General features: G+C 39.5%; 1 protein-coding gene across 1 annotated transcript in view; it reads left to right on the top strand.

Annotated features, from left to right (window-relative positions):
* LOC122645144 (transcription initiation factor IIA subunit 1-like) overlaps positions 1–20692 on the top strand; it is a 56972-nt gene extending 36280 nt beyond the window's left edge. Inside the window, exons 3-10 of the mRNA XM_043838507.1 lie at positions 13027–13088; positions 13142–13304; positions 13971–14099; positions 14420–14590; positions 14686–14725; positions 14893–15047; positions 15314–15397; positions 20533–20692. Of these exons, the coding sequence (XP_043694442.1) occupies positions 13027–13088; positions 13142–13304; positions 13971–14099; positions 14420–14590; positions 14686–14725; positions 14893–15047; positions 15314–15397; positions 20533–20556 (828 nt within the window). The 3' untranslated portion in view covers positions 20557–20692. The remainder of the gene's footprint in view (positions 1–13026; positions 13089–13141; positions 13305–13970; positions 14100–14419; positions 14591–14685; positions 14726–14892; positions 15048–15313; positions 15398–20532) is intronic.
* The last annotated feature ends 3673 nt before the right edge of the window (positions 20693–24365 follow it).

The raw sequence follows: 24365 nt of genomic DNA, 5'->3' as shown, positions 1-24365 counted from the left end.
TAAAAGTGAAAAGGTCCTTAAGATGGGGCCTCTGTTTAAGATCTTGACATTCTCGGCAGCATCCTGAATTTATCAGGATTGCTAATTAATAAAGAATATAAATATTACTTTAAGACCAGCTAATGCAAAAGTCGACATTGAACCAGGGAGAAACCAGTGAGAGATCGATTGCAGCCAAGATCAACACGATAAAGATCTATTAATGGTGTGCAACAGCAGCAAACCTTGACGATGATTGGGAATTGAATTTGGTCTTTAAAAAGTATCTTCACAATAGTTTATTGCAGTCACAGAAACAGCACAGCAGTGTATATCGAATAGGGAAGGGAGGCGGAGAGAAGATAGAAGAAGAAGGGGGGTAGGGGGATGGGCTTTCTCTGTTAAAGTTGTTAGAATATCTTGTATAAGGGTAGTTCTGTCATTGTCCTGTTAGAAGACATGACTAAGTTGTATTTTTCTTGTTCTTGTTTTATTTCCTTTTACCTCCCTAGGGAGGCCTATGTAATTTATAAGAGTTTATTAATGAAGTAATATGTGTGTTGAGAATCTCTTAACACACAACCGATTCTCTCCCAACTCTTCTTCTCTTTTTCCCTTCTTCTTCCTCCTCCTTGCTGTTAACTCCTTAATCTTCCATTAGAATCGATCCATTGAAGCTTTAACTTGGTATCAGAGCTAGCATCTCTGGTTTGAGAGTCGGCTCAGCTCAGTGGTCGTCTTCTCCTCTCTTTGGAACCCTATAAATGTAAAGGGGGTTCCATTAGAGGCTGTATATGTGAGATACTATACTTCCTACAATCTTGGGAGTAGTATTTTTCAAATCAAGTCCATATGGAGGGAGTTTTAAGAGCTGCTGAAGTGTTTTGAAGCTTTGGAAGATGCCTGCCTAGCTACCGCCGGCCTGTGAAGCATTTCCCTTGGTTCTCCTTCTTCCCTCCATCTCTTGGAGTGAGACCTAGTGCTTTTGAATCGCCTAGGGAAGCTATCTCAGACTCCTAACCTCTTAGTTGTTGAGAGGAAGGGTATTTAGCTCCCAACTGTTGTGAAGCATTGGAAGCAAACTCTGTTTTTCCGCCAGCAGTGGGCTATTTTAAGTTCGATTCTGCCTTTGGCAGATTGGTTTGCCTTGGAACTTGACTCATTTAAGTCGTATGGGAGTGTTGTTTTGAAGCCCTAAGAGCTGTTCTCGAAGGTGGAAGATTGGAAGACTGCTGCTGCCTTTTTTGCTGCTGTACAGGTATTAGCTGCTCTGTTTCTACTTCTTGTTTGCCTTTTTTTTAAGCTTCCTGCATCGGGTGCTTATTTGTTGTTGAGAATGGAATGTGTACATCATGGTACACTTGTTGGATGTTATGAATTGAAGTTCCTTGGCTGTTACAAGGATTTGGTCTGAGTTATGCTTGTTTTTTGCTCTCTGTATGCCTGCTGTTTTCTAGACTTGGTCTCAGCCTAGTGATTTGGTTGATTTAGCACTATTTGTGTATTGGTTTGTCTTCTTTGTTTGGGTTGAGTATACTCCCTACTTGAGCAAAAACACTGTGTTGATTGTTGAAGTGTTTGCCTATTATGTCTCTGTGTGCAGACAAGATTAAAGTCGGTGGACTACTACGGTGGCGGCTTGAGTAGTGGGTTCTCAACCGTGGCTTCCTTTGATAATCCCAACACCCAAATCTCTGTTGTGAAGTTGGATAATACCAACTACTTGGATTGGTCCCGGTCTGTGAAGTTGTCCCTACGCAGCAGGGGAAAGTTGGGATACATTACTGGGTCTATCACAGCTCCTGCTACAATTGATCCAGGTTATCTAAAGTGGGAGACTGAGAACTCCACTGTTATGACTTGGCTGATATTCTCCATGAAACCTGAGATAGGTAGGAGGTTTATGAGTAAGGAGACTGCGAAAGATATCTGGGACAGTGTCTCCAAAGTTTTTGACAGAGTTGGAGATGCAACAAAGGTGTATCAAATCCTCCAAAAGATCATCCGTATGAAGCAGGGTGATAGGAGTATCTCAGAGTACTGCAACTCTGTTATTAGCTTGTGAGAGGAATATGATCACTATAACAACCTTCAGTTGTCCAATTCTGATGATCAGGCAAAGGTCTACAGGAGCCAAGAAAAGGAAAGGATCCTTATTTTGCTTGGTGGTCTTAACCCAGAGTATGAGCCTCTTCGGTTGCAAATCTTAGGCAGATCTCCCTTTCCATCTCTGGATGAAGTGTGCAGCTACTTGCAAAGTAAGGAAACCAGGAGAACCACTATGGATGTTGCACCATCCACAGAGAGATCTGCTCTTGTTTCTAGTTCCCACAGAGACTGGAAAAGTGGGGGGGAAAGGCCAAGGGCCACCTCGTGGAGATCACCGTGAGCGATTCAAATGTGATCATTGTGGCAACCTTAGACACACCAAGGACAGGTGCTGGGATCTACATAGACAGCCCCCTGGTATGCGTGGTGGTTCATCTAGTGCCTGTGGAGGCAAGCAAGGGGGAGCTCGGGCTCACTCTGTGACATCTGAGTCTGACCCCCCTGGACCCCAGTCGGCTCCTGATTCCCTCTCACAGGATGATATTGAAGCCTTCCGTCGGCTGATGTCTCACCTTGGAGGGTCCGCTACTAGTTCTAGCTCTGGAGGCTCTACTACTTTTGCCTCAGCTCTGCAGGTCTCATCTACTGCTTCTACTACACCCACCTGGATCATTGACTCTGGAGCCTTTGATCACATGACTGGTATGTCACAGTACTTTGATTCCTACTCCATTTGCTCTGGCCGAGACAAGGTAAGGGTTGCTGATGGTTCCCTTTCTTCTGTCTCTGGTAAGGGTAATGTGCGAGTTACTCCTTCTATTTCCCTTGAGTCTGTCCTTCATGTTCCTGATTTTTCTACTAACCTATTATCCGTGAGTCATCTCACCAAATCCTTACATTGTTGTATCACTTTCTTTCCTTCCTATTGTGTATTTCAGGATTTGGAGACAAAGAGGGTTATTGGCAGTGGGACTGAGAAAGGAGGACTCTACCTTCTTGAGCCACGGTTACCTGCTCAATCTACTGCTGCAGCCTATGTTTGTGGTCAGAGTGACCGTAGTACTTTGGAGTCTGTTATGCTTTGGCATCACCGTTTGGGTCATCCCTCTTTTGTTGTTATGAGGAGACAGTTACCCCACTTGTTTACTTCTTTTCCTTCATCTTATGTTTTTCAGTGTGAATCTTGTATTTTTGCTAAACATTGTCGTACTTTTTACCCTTATCGTGGTAATAGATCTACTGCACCGTTTTCTCTTATTCATACTGATGTTTGGGGGCCTTCCCTTACTACTTCTTTGTCTGGATTTCGTTACTTTGTTTCATTTGTGGATGACTATTCTCAGTCTACTTGGACTATTTTGTTGAAACAAAAGAGTGATGTTTGTGATGCTTTTAAGGATTTTTATCAACTTATCCGTACTCAGTTTGGTACTCGAATCCAACTTGTTAGGTCTGATAAGGGGGGTGAGTACATGTGTGGGGGCCTCCAACAGTTCTTTACCGATAATGGCATCTTCCATCAACTGGCTTGTGTTGACACCCCATAGCAAAATGGGGTGGCTGAGCGCAAAAACCTCCATTTGTTGGAAATCACTAGGGGTCTTCTCTTTGGTATGCATGTGCCTAAGACCTTCTGGTTTGATGCACTTCTTACCGCTGCCTTTCTTATTAATCGGATGCCAACTCCACTCCTTGGTTCCAAGTCCCCCCTGGCTCTTCTTTCTCCTCAATCCTTAGTTTTCTCCTTGACTCCACGAGTCTTTGGTTGTGTTTGTTATGTTCATGTCAACAAATCAGCCCGTACCAAGCTTGATCCCAAAGCTCTCAAGTGCATCTTCTTGGGTTACTCTGATTCAACCAAAGGGTATAAGTGCTACCATCCTCCTTCCCGAAGGTGATTTCTCTCCAAAGATGTCACCTTCTTTGAGTCCATCCCTTATTTTTCTTCCCCTCAACATTCTGTTCAGGGGAAGAGTACTAGCAGTGAACAGAATGCTGATGTCATTCCCTTTCTATCTCCCTTGCCTACCTCCACTTCCCCATTCCTATTTGATATTGGAAAGTACAAAGAAGTGGATGTTGTTGATGATGCTGATGCTGATGCTGATGGTGTTGTTGATATTGATGCTAGTAGTGATGGTGATGCTAGCAGAAAAAAAGAATACAAGGGAATAAGATTCAAAGAAGATGGTGTATTCACAAGGGGTGAATGCTTGTTAAAGGGCAAAGGGAAGCAACCATGGTATAAGCAACCCTGCCAAAACCCCTCTTTGGATCCACATCCTCAGTCAGGTAATTCCCCTCCTTCTGAATTAGATCTTCCCATTGCTGTGAGAAAAGGGAAGAGAGCCTGTACTAACCCCATTACCCAGTTTGTTTCCTATGACTCCATTTCTCCGACATGTATTGCTTTTTCTACTGCCCTAGAGTCTTCTTCCATTCCCAAAAATGTCACAGAGGCCTTATCCGATCCAAAATGGATGCAAGCAATGACTGAGGAAATGGTGGCTCTGGAGAAGAACAATACTTGGACACTAGTTGATCTTCCTAGGGGGAGAACTCCAGTTGGATGCAGATGGGTCTATACAATCAAGTATAGATCCGATGGTACAGTGGAAAGGTACAAAGCTAGGCTGGTTGCAAAAGGGTATAGTCAGGTGTATGGCATTGACTACCAGGAGACTTTTGCCCCTGTAGCCAAACATAACTCAATCAGGGTTCTTCTTTCAGTGGCAGCCAATAAAGATTGGCCAATGTACCAATTGGATGTGAAGAATGCATTTCTTCATGGAGATTTAGCAGAAGAAGTGTATATGCAGCCTCCACCTGGTCTTAAGTGTCCCTCAGCTGAAGGGAAAGTGTGTCTCTTGAAGAAAGCTCTCTATGGCCTCAAACAGTCCCCTAAGGCCTGGTTTGAGAGATTTAGACAAGCCATTCTAAAGAATGGGTATTATTAGAGTCAAGCTGACCACACCTTGTTTATCAGGAGGGGTAATGGTACAGTTACAGCTCTCATTGTCTATGTTGATGACATCGTGGTAACTGGGAATGATGTTGCTGAGATAAACAGATTGAAGTCTTCTCTGGCCAAACAGTTTGAGATCAAAGACCTTGGACTCTTGAAATACTTCTTGGTGATTGAAGTATCTAGATCAAGGAAAGGAATCAACATTTGCCAAAGGAAATTTGTCTTGGATCTTCTGAAAGAGACAGGGATGATGGGGTGCAAACCAGCCACTTCCCCCATTGATCCGAATCATAAACTTGGTGATGAATGTGGCTCTTCTTTTATAAATGCAAGTAAGTACCAAAGATTAGTTGGGAAACTAATCTATCTCTCCTTACCTCGACCAGACATCTCCTATGCAGTTGGGGTGGTGAGTCAGTTCATGCATGCTCCAAGGAGTGGACATCTGGATGCAGTATATCGCATCATTAGATATTTGAAATCCTGTCCAGGAAAAGGTCTTCATTTCCAGGCATGACCATTTGCAGATTGGGCTGGCTCAATCTCTGATAGGAGATCCACTTCTGGATGCTGTACCTTTGTGGGTGGTAATCTAGTTACCTGGAGGAGCAAGAAACAACCAGTTGTAGCTAGATCCAGTGCAGAGGCCGAGTTTAGAGCCATGGCTCATGGAGTGTGTGAGCTTATGTGGCTGAAGAGGCTTCTTCAAGACTTGAGCTTTGCAACTTAAGGGCCAATGAGACTTTATTGTGACAACAAAGCTGCCATAAGCATTGCCCATAATCCGGTTCAACATGATCGAACCAAGCATATTGAGGTTGATCGTCACTTCATCAAAGAGAAGCTGGATTCTGGGTGCATTTGTACTCCCTTTGTGAAGACAGGTGATCAAGTAGTAGATATCTTCACCAAGGGTCTCACTCCTAGTCTATTTAGTACCCTATTGTGCAAGCTGGGAATGTATGACATTTATTCTCCAGCTTGAGGGGGAGTGTTAGAGTTGTTAGAATATCTTGTATAAGGGTAGTTCTGTCATTTTCCTATTAGAAGACATGACTAAGTTGTATTTTTCTTGTTTTTGTTTTATTTTCTTTTACCTCCCTAGGGAGGCCTATGTAATTTAGAAGGGTTTATTAATGAAGTAATATGTGTGTTGAGAATCTCTTAACACAAACCGATTCTCTCCCAACTCTTCTTCTCTTCTTCCCTTCTTCTTCCTCCTCCTTGCTGTTAACTCCTTAATCTTCCATTAGAATCGATCCATTGAAGCTTTAACTTTCTCAGCCATGGGTCTCTCACCCACAGCTATCCTAGCTGTTGAACAGGGAATGTTCTCCCATAACCGATGACAAGCATGGCCTCAAAATTCTATTATTCAATTCTGATCCTTCCTTACAATAGGGGGCCTATTAATAGCTTAGGCAAGCTTACAAAATTGAAGGTAGAAAATAGAAACTTCCTAAAATAAAAACTAACCGGAAATGGAAAGTAGGAAATAGAAACTACAAAACCTAGCAACTAGTGACAATGGCAACTTATTGAAAATAGAAACTAACTAGAATTAGAAACTACTAAGGCTTTATATATCAACCTTCTAAAACAAAAAGGAGGACGCTAAAATAGAAACTAAATAAATTAGAAAGACTTCTAGACTTCTTCAAAGTTGCAATGATGCATTCAATCTCCACCAGCTTGTCCGTATCTGCCCCCAAAATACTGTTCACAGTAACTTGGGTACTGTTCATGTGAACAGTACCTTCTTTTTTTTCTTTTTAAATTTTTTGTCTTGGTCTCTTATCTTCTTCATGCTTCTCTTTGAGCTGGGGCTGCCTTAGGTGATGCTCCATTGAACCAACAAACACTTGCCACATCATCAGACCAGGCTGCCTCTCACAGCAGTCGAATCCCACATTCTTGCTGGGCTTGTTTTGGGGCTTGTTCTTGCGGGTACATATGGACTTGTCATCTACATCACCAGCTAAAGCAACTTTCACCAATTGTGAACAGTAATATGAGTGAGAAATCATAAAGATTGATGTCTATATATCGTTCCTTTTCTTTTCCACGGATACATGTATTGAAAAATTAATAAAAATTATATGTAATAATATGACAGACAGGGGGAGGATCAACCTCTCCACTATCATTTTTCTTCCCCAACAATATATAAATTAAAAAGGGTAAGAAACTGAAAAAGTTGATTAAAAGACTACAGAGACAATATGCAAAGAGAGAAACTAATCTTTCGCGAAGCCTCTAAATTATAAAAAAGGGTAAGGGGGAGGTTGGGGGGAGAGAGAAAGACCTGGTACCCGGAAGATGGTGGAATCCAACATAGGCATGTTGTTTTCTCCTTTGCAGATACAATGGAATCACTTTTAGTTCGTAGCAAACCTGAATGGAAGATGTGGCATAACAAAATTTTGGGCGGTTTAATCCTTGAACCTCTGTTTTTAGATTTGGTTGACTGGGTATTTTCATTAAAATTACAGTGAACCACCGATACTGATCCTGATCAACACATATCAGTTTTCTTCAAAGTCAGGTTTTTTTATGTTTTTACCCTTGGTCCGTACTGTTATACCGATATGGGATCGGTTAGGTATTGATATCGGTGGGTGCCAATACTAATATGGCCAATACCGATCTGGATCGGCCAATATGGTCAATCCGAGACCAGTACCTCAAACCATGGTCCCAACTCCCAAATGGCCCTTTCAGCCATTTATCAGGAAAAGATTCCTTCTATTCTCCTCCCTGATGTAGGGGCAGTTCATTGGACCAGGCAGAACCCATTTGGGAAACTAGACAGAGATGAACCAGGTCCAATTTGGTTTTCTTGATCTAGTAGGATATTTAGGATTTATTTCAATTTTGTGAGTATCATGTAATTTTTTTTTATTTGGGTAGATTATGTAGGATATTGGGTTTTACTTGTTTGAGTTGATTTCTGTTTCCTAGTGTAAGAGTTACTATTTTAGGATTCTTTGTTTTTTGGGTTTTATAAATAGATGTGTAACCAACGATTGGCATACTTGATTTAAAATATGAATTGAGTTGGGTTTTTGGTTGAAGCCTGTGTGGCTATTGTGTGAGTTTCTTTCCTTTCCCCTCTCTTCTCTCTTTTTTCCTCTTTCTTCCCCATCCCAGTGAAACCCTCTCTTCCCTCCTTCCATTATTCTTTGTTTCTCTTCTATCTTTTCCTACATCTCCTTCTTTAGTCTCGTACCTTCCCCTGCGACACCTCCTCGTTCTCTTACTTATTTTCTGTTTATCCTTCACTGGTATGCTTTGTTCGTCCTTTTACTAGTGAATCATGGTGGTATGTAAGCTAAGAGGAACTACCTGCATCTCCCTCTTCACTGGTCCATTCGTGTTGATCTCTTGTGGAGTGGTGACAACCTGGAGGGCAAACTATCCATTTAAGTTTCAGTCCAAAATATTGCTTGAACTAAGAGTTTCAAACAAAAAACTGAGTCACAGTTTTTATGTCCTTTCGCTGGACTTGGTTGCGGGGTAATAGTATGATTCATATTGCTGTCTATTGAGGTTTCTATCACTTACCTTTGATAGGATTACAGATTAGGAGTCTAATCCTAAAATCTCAGTCGGTTTGGACCATGGTACAAAATTTCACGATATTTCGGCAATATATCGGTTAATTTCAGATATTTTGACATGTCCGAGACGAAATGTCTAGGCGAAATGAAAAAGTATTAAATATCGTCGAAATTTTGGGCCATTTTGACATATTTCGGCGATATACCGAAATATTGCCGAAATGTTACAAACCCCCCCCCCCCCCACGTGACTCATTAAAGGCCCCCTATAAAACCCATATTTCGTTGCTTACGGTCGATAATTCGACTGAGAGCTGGGCAGAGGCTCTATTTGGGTGTTTTTTTCTTGTTTTCCACTCTTCCAACTTGGATTCTAAGCATCTTCCACCTTGTTCTTCATCTTTGTCGACGGATCATCGCCAGAAACACGTCGGAAATACCTCCTAGCAAGATTGTGAAGGATTTTTAACTGTTTAAGGTAATTTTTTTTCCTCTAAAACTATTTTTTTGAAAATACTATATTCAAAAGTTGTTGGATGGTGATGATATTAATATATGTTAGACACCGGAGGCCGATCTACAACCTCACGGTGTCGAAATTTTTTTTCCATGTATTTTATTTTTTTAATTTTCTGATTTAAAAAATTTATTTTCCTACAACAAAAATAGATATAAATTAGGGGTGATATAAATTGGATGGGGATTAAGTAAATATATATTAGACACCAATGGCCGATCTACGGCTTCACGGTGGGTGCTGATGTGGATGACTATATGGCTGACGAGGATCAGATACACGCACGGAAAGCATCACCCATACCATTTCAGCCCACAGGTGGCAATGCTGATGAGGATGATGACTAGTCCAGGTCCTCAGGTGGTACTGGTAGGAATCAGACTCAGACTGGAACTGATGGAAGTGATGGTGATGGTAATGATGATGGCAGTGATGATGATGATGGTGGTGCTGAAGCATTTGATGGAATGCGAGAGCATTATGTGGTAGACGAGCAGACGACACCTGTAGAGCCAGTCCGATTCATCGGAGAAATACAATTTGACCATGCCACACAAGATACGAACCACGGTGCACGTGAGGCCGCACCAGCACCCGCACCCGCACTCTCACGTACCCCCTTATCATACACCAGAAAGCGTAGGGATCGGCAGACACAGGCTACGGATGATATGGATATTAATTAGTTATTTAGCTCTGTTGGCGGATTGAGTATGGGTGATAGGGAGGGAGGATCGAGTGAGCATTGGCGTGCCACATCTTTTTACGCACATACCACTCCATCATCATCAGATTATAGTGCATCACAACCTCAAGGTGGCTATGGATATGGATATGGGCAGTTCGTTGAGGTCTATGACTCCTAGTCCCAGTACCAGCCCCAGGGACGTACTGAATCATCTTTTGTGGACGACATCTTTTCATACCCTAGCTACCCAACTCACCAGCCATACATGCTGCCAGCGCCGACATCACATAACACTGGATCAGTGGGTAGTCATGGTTCTTCTTCACAGTCACAGATTGGTCACCAATATCCTAGGATAGGTTACCTTCAGTATGTTGATGACTCCATTTACATGGCAATTGTGGATGACTACACTCGTTTCTTCTCCGAAACTACACCGTGGTCCACGTATGTCCTTCAGACAGAGAGCAATGGACGTCAACTCCAGCGGAGCATGAGTGGGGTCGATCCAGGAAGGCATAGCAATTATTATTAGGATTTGTTTCATGACAGTTGTGAGTATTGTGAGTTGTGACTTGTGAGTTGTGAACTTGTGACTTTGTGTATTGACTATTGAGTATTGAACTAATGACTTTATGCACTTATGAATTTTTTAGTTTAAAGTTTAAACTAAAGGCTACATTTGACTTTATTTTTTATTTATTACTTTGTTTCAATTTGTTATTACGTCTTTGAGTACTTATACAATGTGTATTTAACTATTTATACATCAGGGTCCAACCGTATACTGTCAATCAAGGGTGCAAACCCAAAACACCACTTTGAGTTCACTTTTTTGCAATATGAAAATTTAAATGTGTTTATTTAGCTTAAATAAGGGTGTACATGAAGTATAAGGCCTTAATATGGCCAAAAACCCACCGAGCTGGAGTGCCAAAATATGGCAGAAAAAATACCATATTTCGGCGAAATTTTGGTATATTTTGGATATCTCGACCAGCCCGAAATGGCGAGATATCGCGAGATTTTAAACTATGGTTTGGACTCAGAATTGCATGAGTTCCATCAATCAAAATCAAAGTGGGCTGTCACTGATTTCAGGGTTAACGAAAGGTAAAAGATGACTCTTCCCCTTTCCCCCTTCCCCCTTCCCCCTTCCCCCTTCCATATTATTATCTTCTAAGAGCGACTTCCCCTTGCCCTTTTTTTATCTCTAATGCCGTCATGACCCTTACTCTTTTACTTCTAAGTTTGTCCCTAGCTAATAATTATAAACCCCCTTGTGTTCTTTGGTCTTTGTTCTATCAAGTGACCACTTAACTTGAGATATTTACAATTCTGCCACTCTTTTCTTAATTGAGCTGTTTGGTGATTGGGTGGGCCCATAAGCAAACCCAATAGGGTTTTTGTGACCCGGGTTCCGCATCACTCTCTTTTCTCTCAAAATCCCTGCAAGAGCCAAGAAGGTATGATCAGGACAGAAGATCCATCCCAATGGCACTGCCAGTTCTTGCAGACAGCAGTCTAGATTCTAGTGTGTTGTTCCCCATCACCAGGGTTTCTTATCTTGGGTTTTTGTCATTATTTATGTCCTTGTGGAAATGGAAATATTTCGTGGAAACGTAGTAAAAATATGGAATGGATAGAATAAGCAAAAATACTCAGCTAGCAATCGTCACATAAGCAAAAGAACAAGTTATAATGATGTAAGGAGATCAGTAACCAATGACATGTGGCTTCGTGTACATCCAGAAATAAGGTTTGATTCTAAGTATAATTAATAGGCCTATAGCCTTAATTATCAAGTATTGCATCTCTTTGAAGTGAAACTCTTGGAAATTTGTACATGCTACTTTAGTTGTGTTCAGATTATTTTTTAAAATTTCTTATTAAACTATATGTAACATACTAGATAATAAAATTTACAATGCTGTGAAGGAAAAGTGTGAAATATATGCGTTTTGTCCCTTAGTTGTACCTAGGCTTTGCTGCATATGGCATTTCTTCAAAAATATATATTATAAGGCATTGGGTTCGGCAATAATAATATCTCCTAACATACCAAAACTAGCTGTCACCCCACCGGTTGTGGGAGATGTAAGGATTGATACATAGAATAACTTTTTATTTGATTGATAAGTATATAAAGCAGAAGATATTTTAGCCATTTGCATCAAGCTCAAACTCCCTTCTTGCATGCGTGCTCCTCCGGAAGCACACACTATAATAAGAGGTAGAGATAGTTATAGCTCCATTTCAAGTGGTAGCGGCAATTACAGTGACAGTTACATTTATAGTTATATTTGTAGTGAAAGTGGGAGTTATAGTAAAAGAACTAGCACTAGCACGAAGCCACGAATGGTGTTCATGGATTGTTAGTGAATGTTGAGAAGTTCATTAACTATCACATTTCTGACGTTGAAGGATGGATGCCATAAAGGATCCCCACCCATCTCGTTGGTTAAATTTCAACTCAAAATGAGCATGTCCTATAGGTTAGTATGTCCAAAGTTGTGAAAATTATGAAAATGCCACTAAGGGCTGCAATTTGACTTATGAGATGTATCACGCTCATCTGTCCATGTTTGCCATGTGACAAGGGAGTGTCGGTGGGAATGATGAATTGTTACCAACCCTTGATTCATCAAGTTTTTCAGTTCCAATTTGTACTCTAAGATATTAATTTCTTTGGAATTAAATGGTGGGTTATCATGTCGACCATATGCCTATTTTTGATAGAACAATGAACATTTTATGTGGCTGAAGTAGCATTTCAATCAACACATATTGAGATTTCCACCAAAATATTGTAATAATTACTCCAGTAGGGTTTGTTGGTCCATATGCGAATGAACTATTTCTCATGATATATGTCAAATTTTAAAACTAAAAATGGATTCCTATCATCAAGCCTTCGAAAACCTTATTCAAAATCCTCAATCGTATCTAATGAAATCCAAGAACTTAGGATGCAACTTATACTTTTTCAAGGTCATGATGGATTGATTATTTTGACTGATTTAGCACCCCAACTGTTTGACTTGCATTCTTTGAATGATAACCACAAGGCACAGGCTTCTAGGGGCACGTGAACATCCTCATGATGTTACTGTCTGGAAATGTTGTAAACAAACCTATGTCAATGCATCTCTCTCTAGCATTTCCACTCCTTGCATTTGTTTACCACTTAACAGTTCTTTGTATTCATTTTGTTCTGGCTACCTCTTTTTGCTTCTGCATATATCTTACTCGTTTTCATTTTCAGACTCCTTTACAGACACCCATACAGACGCCTTTGCCTGTAGAATCTGGTGGAGATCAATACATGCATATATTGAATTCAATTTGGATTGTCTGTACGTAGTTGGTGGGTATTAGAGAAAATTGCCACTAATTTGTGGAATGCATGTATTGAATTCAATTTGGATTGTCTGTGGTTTTCATCTGTTGAATCAAATCTTTACAGCATATGAGGAAGCAAGGGAGGAGGATGGAGGAGGAATATCTCAACCACAGCCTCCCATGAAGGTTGTTCCTGTATTGGTGTGCTTATGATGTTTTTCTGATTTCTTTAAATTAGTGCTATGTACAAAATGGTACATTGGCGTATTTATTTCTCCTTTTTTTGCCCTCCCTTTATTTCTCTCTTCTTATTTAGTCTGTGGTTGCCAGCTCATTGTTTAAGTTTTCAGATTTTTGGCATTTGATTTGGTTGAAAAAGGAAGTATTGCTTCTGTGATCATTTTCTGTAGTCAAGCTATTATTCTCTTTCACCGATGGGAACTTAAAGTTAGAGAGCCTTTTATTTGACTTCAATGTCATTAGAGTCTACACATATATTTAAAAAAAAAGGGAACTTTCTTTGTGAAAATTGGAATTAAATTTTTGGGAGAGGATTCCCCATGCCTTCAGTGTGGGGGGAATCTCCCACGCCACACCAATGGCGGTGCGGGAAGCAGTATCATTCACATAAACCCACGTATTTATTGGGGGTAAGAAAGAGAAAGTAATTAAAAAAAAAAAAAAAAAACCATGTGAGAGTGTATACGGTACACTAGTGGCATGGTAAACTTTTTCCCTTAATGTTTTTAGTTTGTCCCACCAATTGAACAAAATGACCCCTTACACTGTTTTTTTGGCAAAATTAACAAATCAGGTATTTTATGTCTGTGATGTAATCCATTGTTCCTTATCATAATTTTTCTTCAGGATTTTTTCATGATGACTTCTGGTAAACGGAAACGAGAGGAGTACCTTCCACATTTCCTTCCAAATGGATATATTCCTCAGCAAGATGGATCAGGAGATGTCTCTTTGGATTATTCTTCCCAAGAAATGGTATAAGATAATTTCTAGACCTTTTTTATTTTCCTTTCCTTTTTTTTTTTTATAAATGAGTTCATCTTCCTTATGAGGTGAAATACGATCCTAAAGTCATGTTGCAAACAGAAGAAAAAAAATCTTGTACAAACCCATGGCTAAATCTAAGCAATTTATGCTAAGTTCAGTCATGCCTGGGCCATGTCATCATGAATTTATTCTTTCATCCTGTATTTGCTTCTGGCAAAAGCGTATCATGCCACTATAACTGAAATTTTGGGGCATTCAACTTAACATCCTTTTATTCACTCTGGTTTGTCCTGTTCTTATAAATGTAGGTTACTGTGCCAAAGAACTCAGCAAATGAACCTCATTCCGAGACCCCTTATAACAGATTAAACATTCAAGAAAGAAGGAATGCCGATGCTATAATTGCTTCAATAATTGAAATGAAGCAGGCTTCTGCATCCATTCCACAGTGTGATGGTTATGATGATGTCTATGATCATGTACGTAAATTAAATCACTCTAGTTTTTAATGTTTTGAGCTGATATTCGACAAGTTCCTGATGCTTTCCATTTTCCTACTTAATATGTTGGAAAGGGTGTCTGCACTGAAGACTACAATACACCATCATTCTATGGTAAAGCCTCGATGGAAGGATTTCCTTTAGCTTTTTACTGTCTTTGATTTGGTTGCTTAATACTTTCTTGGAGTAGTATTCCATGATTTCCAATTTGAGAATAGCATAATTGAAAGCAATTATCAAGAAAGCTTGTTTGCTTAAACATACACTTACTGGTAATGAAGTGGGAACACCGAAGCCAACAAAAACTGAAGCATTAGAAGATGATGAACCTCCTCTAAATGAAGATGATGATGATGACGATGATGAATTGGATGATCTGGGTCAAGGAGATGAAGAGTCCAGTATAAACCATCTGGTGTTGGCTCAATTTGAAAAGGTATATCCTTGGGGCAGTCTATGCAGTTCTTGTAGAATGGAGTGAATATTTAATCAACTCATTACATTTGGAGTGACACGGTTCATGAACCATGCTCACTTACATGTGTGGTTGTTATAGCCTTTTGGGATCACATCAGCAAGCAGTATACAATTTGTTGCATTCCATTGACTATAAAAATCAGTCAGTATCATCTGTTTGTCTATAAAATGTATGGATTCTGCTTCTTCTGATGCAAGGAATAACTCCTTTTGGCGTTTTCTCAGGTAAGTAGAACAAAGAGCAGATGGAAATGTATTCTCAAGGACGGCATTATGCGACTGAACAATAAGGACATCCTGTTCTCGAAGGTGGATATATATTCTCATTTCTATGCATCTCCTTTTCTTTCATCTTTAGAAAACCAAAATATAAAAAAGAAAGTCTGCTGCTCAACAGTGCCATCTCTCTCTCTCTCTCATATTTAATTAATAGCACATAACAGTCTCTTGAACTCACTTCTTAGTGATTGGTGGAGCTGATTATTGTTAGAGATCTTTAAACCAATGAAGAGTGGTAGAAACCTCTAGAATGTTCTTAGACATAACAAAATGCTTTTTGGGAAGTTAACATAGATATTTTGGGAATGGGTCTCTCACGAGGACCATCTTAATTCTTGGAATTCTTCATATACTTATTTGTGGCAGTGGAAGACATCCACTAAAAAAGGTGCTGCTTAGAGATGGTGTTGCTGGTACTACAGGTGGAAGCACTACTGCCAACGAGATTGGAGACAATGGTTATTTTGTATGTTTTAGTTGTTGGAGTCTAATAGGCATTGAGACAGATGAGTAATGTAAGCAGGAATCCAATGGCTTTGACTTGCCTACTTTATTATGGGCCAAATAGGGGTAAATCTTGTATATGGGAGTGGATATTCCAATCTGATGGCTCAGATTTATCAGATCGGATCTTGAATTTGTTGTTCAGATTTAAAGATATCAAAGACAAATCTGTTTATGGTCTAAAGGTTCAGATTTAGATATGATTTAAAATAGGCTAAATATGTAGATCGATGGGTTTTATGAGAGAAAATTTAGAAGATCTCAATATAAACTGAAGGAGATATTTTAGACAAATCAATGAAGAAGAAAGGAGAAGATAAAATTGAGATCGAGGAGAGACAAATAGGAAAGCAGAGTGGGGGAAGAGAGAAAGAAACTAGTTAGCCACAAGAGGCAGCTTTCATGACGAACCCAACCAAATCAAATCTTCATTATTCAAATAAATCGTAGTGAGGAAGATTTGTACGTATTTATAGGGGGGAAACACAAGAAACAAAATACTTTATAACTTGGACTCTTGACACCTAATGTTGCTGTACATTCAGTGTTGTTACACAAACAAAAGACAGATATAGTCCTATCCAAGCCTGTCAGGATCAAAGACGTTGGGATTAGATTAGCAGACTATGGATGGGTCAAGACGTCAAGTAAAGTCTCCGTCATCTGGCTCCTTCCACGCAAGACGACGTCGTGGGAATTTTGCTAGAGTTTTTGCCGCTTTGAAACAGTTTCATAATCTCGCAAAAACTCCGCATGGTTGGGCCGTGACAGGCAACCAAGAGGAGTGCTTTGATTAAATGTCCCAAAAGTGGAGAAATTCACCGCCTAGCCTACATACACCAGTAATGAGCCGGCTCTTTAGAAGAGCTTGCTTAAAAGCGTTTGTTCATCGGTATAGCGAAGATACTTTTCCTGCTCCCTTTCGCTTGAAACCTAACTGTCCCAAGGGGAAGTGATCAGCTACCTACAACTCTATTTGCCGATCGGGCTAGGGGTATCTTTGTGCCTAACCATAGCTGGGGAAGGGAGAGTCGGTCGGCTCAAAGCCTGATGGTTGGGCCCAGTCCCAAACAGTGTGTTCTTCAGTTCCGCCTTTTGAGAATCGGATGATGAGAGGACCAAGGCTAGATGATTGTGTCATTCTATATGCCTGAAAAACCGTCGTATTAGATAAAGGGGCAGCCGACATTCGTTTTGTCGTCGTGATCATTAGTGCATTCATAAAGCGGCTCAAAGACCAGCTGGATCGGCTCACCAAACACCAACCAAGTTGTAACCATTTTCCTTGACCCATTTATTCTTATCCCTTTTCCTTGATCTGAACTAGAGTAGAATGTTTGTAGTTCAGCATAATGATCCCATGATCGATCGATTGACTGGAGCTTTCGCTTCCTCTCCTCTTTAAAGGTCTTTCACGCAATGAAGGCCTCCTAATGCTTCTGCACTGTATTCTCCCTTCTCCACTAACTTGCTGCCCACGACAGCACCTAAAATATAATATAGTAATACTCTATTTTCCTAATTGACAACTAGAAAAGTTCCCCACATGTCCAAAAACCTCATATTTTAAATAACGTAAATTATGGCTTTGCCCCTTAAAAATAGAAAGATCTTACTTTCCCCTGATTATAATAAATCATCTCCATACATTGTAAAGCCAATCCTGTCCATAGAATTAGGATCTCAGGATGCTCCTGTATCACATTAGGAGGAGACGGTATCACAATTGAGTTTTTGATGGGATCTGTTGTGCATTAGTGGAAAGTAATCATTACAGATATAAAATTTTCAGCGAGTCCATGGACTTCCTTTTTTCTTTTTGGCGTACCCAATTTCCCTGCAATTTAATGTCATTTGACAATGCTTAATTCCAGGGAGGAAGTAAAAGAAAGGGATGTGAAAATTCTACTGTGATCCCACTATTTTATACCCAGAAACTGTAAAATAAAGTAGGGATATTTCACTTACTTTATTTTACATTTGAACAGTTTTTGACAACAAAGGGAACTCAAGTTTTGCTTAACAGGACTGCGAGATAGTTTTATAATTAGTTATAATTATAGAGGCATAAAACTAATGAGTCATACTATGAAGTTATGGGAGAGGGTTATTGAAACCCACCTGAGAATAGAAACTACTATTTTGGATAACCAATTTGGTTTTATGCTAGGAAGATCCATGATGGAAGCTATTTTCTTACTTATGAGGCTCGTGGAAAGATTTAGAGAGGGAAAGAAGGATCTCCATACGGGTTTTATTGACCTAGAAAAAGCATACGACAGAGTCCCTATAGAGTTAATCTAGCATATACTAGAGAAGAAAGGGGTTTCAAGTAAATACGTAGACATAATTAAAGATATATATGATGGTGTGGTGACTAGCTTAAGAACTGTGGGGATCATGCTAGTGAATTCCCAATGACAATTGGGTTACATCAAGGATCACCTTTAAGCCCTTATTTGTTTGCGCTTATCATTAATGATTTAACCAGAGACATAGGATGAGGTTCCTTGGTGTATGCTTTTTGTTGATTATATTGTCTTGGTTGATGAGACAAGAGCAGAGATTAACGCCAAGTTGAAGTTATGAAGATCAACCTTGGAATCAAAAGGTCTTAAGATAAGTAAAACAAAGACGGAGTAGATGATGTGTAACTTTAGTTACACTGGGACGGTTAATGAGTTGGTAAATATTGACGTTAGAGTGCGATTCCACAAAGTGATTATTTTAGGTATTTGTGTTCAATCTTTAAATAAAAAAGGTGATAAAAAGGATGATGTTGTTCATAAAATTAATATAGAGGTGCATCCGGAGTGTTGTGTGATCGACGTATTCTTTTAAAGCTTAAAGGAAAAATTTATAGGACTGTCACATGACTGGTTATGACATATGGCGCAGAATGTTGGGCACTTAAGAAGCGTCAAATAGATAAACTAAGTGTAGCGGAGATGAGGATGTGGAGATGGATTTGTGGCAAAACTAGGAAGGATAAGGTAAGGATTGACCATATTAGAGCTGATTTGGAAGTAGTTCAGATACAGGATAAGCTACGAGAAAGTCGGTTGAGTTGTTATGGGCATGTGCAACAGAGTCCTTAGGATGCTTCTGTGCGGAGGAGCAATTTGATTCAGATTGTAGGAACTAAAAGAGCCGGGGGCAGGCCTAAATTAACCATAGGAAAAGTGGTGAGGAAAGACATGCATAGCATAAAACTTGTATTATATATGACTTCGAATAGAGCTGAATGGAGAGTAAGGATCCATGTAGCCAACCCCATTTAGTTGGGATAAGGCTATGTTGTTGTTGTAAAAAATTGGCAGTATGGTTATTACATGTGGCTTTGAGGTTTTAATTGTGTTTTCAGTTGAGTTCCTCCACCTGGACACCCATTGTGATCTTGCTTTTAATGGAAGAAATTTTGCAAGCTCAAGGAGGATTTACGGAGTTAATCTTGTGCATAGAAATTTCTCCTTAATCAAGAAATAGGTTGGTGATTTCCGGCAGTTTCATAACCCTTTGTTTCAGTAACTAGTAGTATGGAAGAAACAGTTATAATTTACATTCCAATTTCCACTCCTGAGCCTTTTGGGGTTTGCTGTTTGTCAGAATCTGCACGACCTTCTTTAATAGGAGGAAAAGAGTACCTTTCCAACTATTAACACATTTGCATGGTTGGATGAAACTGGCATTCTATTGCATGCTCTAGAACAGAGCTTGTTTCAATCCAACTGAATTAGATCTGGAACTCTACTGTGATGGGTCTGTCATGTAACCCAGAAACACACACACACACAGAGAAAGAGAGAGGGGGGGTGTTAATGACACTGGAATTGTTCCTTTATCCTGTCCCTCTTTGGAACCTGTGGCTTGAATGAAGAGGATGTCTCTTCCCTTTCCACATCTTAGATCCAATGGACGATCTAAGATTTGTGAAAGGGTTGTTGAGGTATGCCTGGCTATGAGCTTAAATGGAGTATGGTACCAAGAAGGCTAAGAGGGTACACGGATAACATTGCATATTGCAAATGTCAACACAATTGTTTGTGAATCGATGACATTTATTATTTATTTCTGGATTGGAAGGGTGATCACTTGAGGAAGACTCGATAATGTAGATGGGGATGGGTCAAGGAGGGGGGGGGGGGGGTTTACCCAATGTCTCCAACAATATCAGGGGATTCCAAATTTTGGCATAACCCTGAATTTGTAGTTCTGAGCTTGTACCCAAGCTGGCCACATCATTTATGGAAATCACTTGGCTAAATCCCATTTCTGAAGGATTTGAATATTTGATGTATAGTGGCATCCAATATATGTTTAGGAAATTTTAATATTGCCCTTTTCTCCTCTTCGTTCCTCTGCTTGCTCTGTTTAGCAGCTTTTTAGCCTTTGTTTTTTCTTTCTCCTTTTATTACCTTCTTATAAAAAACAACTCAATAAGGAAAACCACATTTTGACATGCTCTGGTTTTGGACTACTCAGTTAAAAATTATTAATACTGCTACACTTTCAATCCGTTATATAGATGCTCGAGTCTAAACTCTATGGACAATGTTTCAAGTGTCGGCCTTTAAAATGACTGCAGCTGGCCACAGTATACAAAAATTTGCATGTGTTATAATTTCCTTTCGTCTTCTTATCTTTGTGAATGAACATTGCAGGCCAATGGAGAATTTGATTTCTAAGGCTGCTAAGGACAATTATGCGGCGACAGTATGATGGCTGAAATTTTTTATTTTTTTTTCCTGTCACCTGTATCTCTTGTGAACTCTCGAGTCTCTTGTATACAAAAATATAGTAAAGAGAGTAAAGCAAAAAAAATCTGATCTTTTTTTCAGACATAATATGCATGACATTTAATTTTTTTTAGATAATGACAAGGATTAGTGAACTAGAATATGTCACCATCATCCATTGCAATCCTTAATTAGAACTGGGGAACTCTCAGCCCTGCTGGGTGCCCCTATATTTATTGTTTACGTTTATCAGAGACTAATTTTTTTTTTTGGGTAAAATTTATCAGGGACTAATGACCAGAGACATAGTCGGAGTAGGCAGAGTCTGATCTTGGATCCTCCAATGGTATCCTTGGTACATGAATATGACAGTACACTCAGAGATTAATGGATTCTAGTAGTCCAGATATGCATCCACAATATGACCACTGGGTTGGTCTAGGCCAAATATGGATATCCTCTCATAATCAACTCCGCATCTCTAACCACAATGAATCCCAACCCAATACAAAGTATGCTAAATGACAGGCAAGATATCAAGATATTTTGGATGCAACTCTCTTCCAATAGATAAATAAAAGTAAAACAAAAAAAAGAAATTCAATACGTATCTCTGAGGTGGTGATGCATGCACGGTTCATGTATGAAATTTTCACAAAAGAAAAACATGAGGCTCTGCTTCTGCCACATGGTAATACATACTTTTTAGACTAAAATTTGATACAAGCAATAAAGGTCAAATCAAAATGGAGAGAATCTCTTAATCCATGGGATTTGATCCTCTGATTGGATTCAGAGGCAAGGTATTTCAAATCTATGATCTTCTGATTAGGCTTAGAGGTAGGGTATTTCGAATTTTGAATTTTAAATTTTGAATTTTGAACCTATGACGACAGGTGTGTGACAGTTAACAATGGCACTCACTGTTCCAAGAGTCCAATCAAAAAATCAAATCAAATCATCAAGGCTGAAGAGATTCTCTCTACCTTGGTGGACGGGGAGAACCCAAGTTACTCTGTTCATTTCTCAAGTATCGCCAACATAGAGTATAATAAGTGGTAAGATAAAAGCATTTAAAACTTTTGGGTGACGAAGGTGCATGGAGGAGAGGGTATATGACCGAATATGAGCATAAAATATAGGACAAAGTTTGCTTTTGATGGATGAACCAATTAGGTATACTATTATGTACTAGGATTTTTAGTGATTGTTGCTTGGATTCGAAGATACATCAGACCTATATGCAATTATTGTAGTTCAAGATCAAGACTCTGCCCACAGAGGCGGCTGGTAAAGCCTATAATTACAAGGGAAAAGTTTAAATCACAATAAGGCCATTCTTGGTCTCAGGCTCATCTCCAGTGACCGGGGGGGGGGGGGGGGGGGGGTGGGGATCCAACGAGACAGAGAGAGATGGTCCATGAATTGAAAAGCTCTCTCCACATGCTGTGGAGAACCTTTTTTTTGTTCCTTTCTATTAAAAATAGGAAGGTAAGACCATGATATCATTATTCATCCAAAAAAAAAAAAGACCATGATATCATTAGATCATTAATTAGTTGATTCCTCAATATGTGGTCTTTGCTCGTTCCATTCATGTTGAACAGAAAGGTAGACCCCCCAAATAAAAATTAAAAAAAACAGATTTAGTCCTTATCGTGTAGTCTACTTTGAGGTAGAGTGTAGAATTGGGGAACATCATCTTTTTTGTCGCACAAGTCTTGGCTCCTGAGTTCTGAACTTAAAAGAAAACCCTGCTTATGAATCGTTGGATTAGCATCCTTACAATGAGAGGGATTGACATGACAGATTGAGGCTATTCGACACAGATGTTACACCCTGGTTATCTGGTAAAAAGATTCGAATCCAACCTTTATTTTATAAGCTGATATTCCCTCAATCTTTGACTTAGACATGGACAAAGAACTACTCAACTTTTTTATACTGTTTCATTCACATGAGATAAGAAAGGTCCCATTGTTCTAATCCACAAATGACCCTTTAATATATATGATAAAGCCATGGCCCTTATGAATTGGAAATAGACCACCATAAAAACAGGAATATAAAATCACTGGCCCATCAAGTTTTAGTTGAAAGAAAAGGACTTCTCTGACTAGACCAGGATCCTTTAAAACCAAAAAAAGTAGCTACCTTTTCCATTGTAGTTTGAATAAACTATCTGATCTCTTAGCACTTTCAAAGCTTCCATTGTAAAACCAGTGAAGCTCATAAAAAAGGTCTCCCACTTCTGGTCATTTACCTTCTCTGTTTGTGCTCATGTGTGTGAACCATACGTTCTTAGCCTATTTCCTGGCTATAAAAATAAGCATCCAGAGGAATTTCAAATGAGGAAAAAGTTGAGATAATTGAACCTTTAATTTGACTAAAGTGCTCTTAAAAAACATATGTAAGGACAGAATCTGAATGATCAGGCCATTTAGATGTTGGGTAGATTACTGGGTTGCAGTTCCTTCTTTAATTTCTAAGTGGTCCAAACTAACTAGGAAACACTGGGTCTGTCTAAGGAATCCCATGGCCATGAATACCTTCTTACCCAACCCTTCTTCACCAACCAACATACAAGATAGAAGGCTACAACTATCATTATGGTGTTCTAAAAAATCATATGTAAGGAGTTTACCCCCAAAAAAAAAAAATCATACGTAAAGACAAAATCTGAATGATTAGGTCATTTACATGTTGGATAGATTACAGACTTGCAGTTCTTTAATAACTCTAAGTGATCAAAGTAAACCTAACTAGCAAACCCTGGGCCTGGCTAAGCAATCCCATGAACACCTTCTTACCCAACCCTTCTTCATCAACAACCATTCAGAATAGAAGCCTGCAGTTTAACTATGGAGTTCTCAGATTCCAGTAGATGATAAATTGCATAAAACATTTCAATTTTGAAAAAGCTTGGTCATGGCAAGAGGGATGGAAGATGGCATCGGTGGGGAGCCTTTGAGATTGAGGAGCACAGATGCTTTTTCATTAATATATAATCTAACAGTGCTTAACTTCTGCAATATGAACTTTTTTTTTGCGGGGGAGGGGGGGATGAATGATAATTATATTCAACGAAGAACAAAGAATCTTTCTCCCCCAAAAAAAAAACAAAGGAGAAAGAACATCGAAGAAAAAAAATTTACTTGGAAAAAGCTCTACTACAAAACAATGGACTGACCTACAGCCAAATCAAGCTGAAGAAAAACCATCCAAAGAGGAACTATAGGACAAAATCAGCCCCAACCAGCCAATCACCTGATTCTAAAGTTGACCTTCTTCCCATTAGGATTATGGGGAGGAATGGGAGGAACCACCGAGCTCCCCCGTTTTGATTCTTAGAAGCAAATGAAAGATTCTCCCAATCAAATTGACACCATTAGACCCAAGTTCTCTCCAACCATTAACACCAAGAACACTGGCATCCACACTAGGATCTCCCTTCAAAGTATCAATGACATAGTCACACCCTAGGTCCCCCGCAGGAGATCAACAATCTAAAGAAACACCCTCAGCTCCCACATCACCAAAGTCACTCCGAACCAGACTGATAACATCTCTATCTTTTGCAATTGTTGAAACAAAACCTGAGATCACCAAATTATTCAACTGAGATGAGTCTTTTACTTACCAGTTTTGACCCCCACCTTAGGAGCTCCTAGATCCCATCTCAGAGGAGGCTTACGCACTCTCGAGCTTTTTCTACTAACACTCGACCCATTTTTCTTTTTCTTTTCTTCTTTCAATAT

Source organism: Telopea speciosissima, chromosome 1, assembly GCF_018873765.1.
Source record: "Telopea speciosissima isolate NSW1024214 ecotype Mountain lineage chromosome 1, Tspe_v1, whole genome shotgun sequence".
Lineage (NCBI taxonomy): Eukaryota > Viridiplantae > Streptophyta > Magnoliopsida > Proteales > Proteaceae > Telopea > Telopea speciosissima.
The sequence above is the reverse complement of the archived record's forward strand: the minus strand, read 5'-3'. Positions and strand labels throughout refer to the sequence as shown.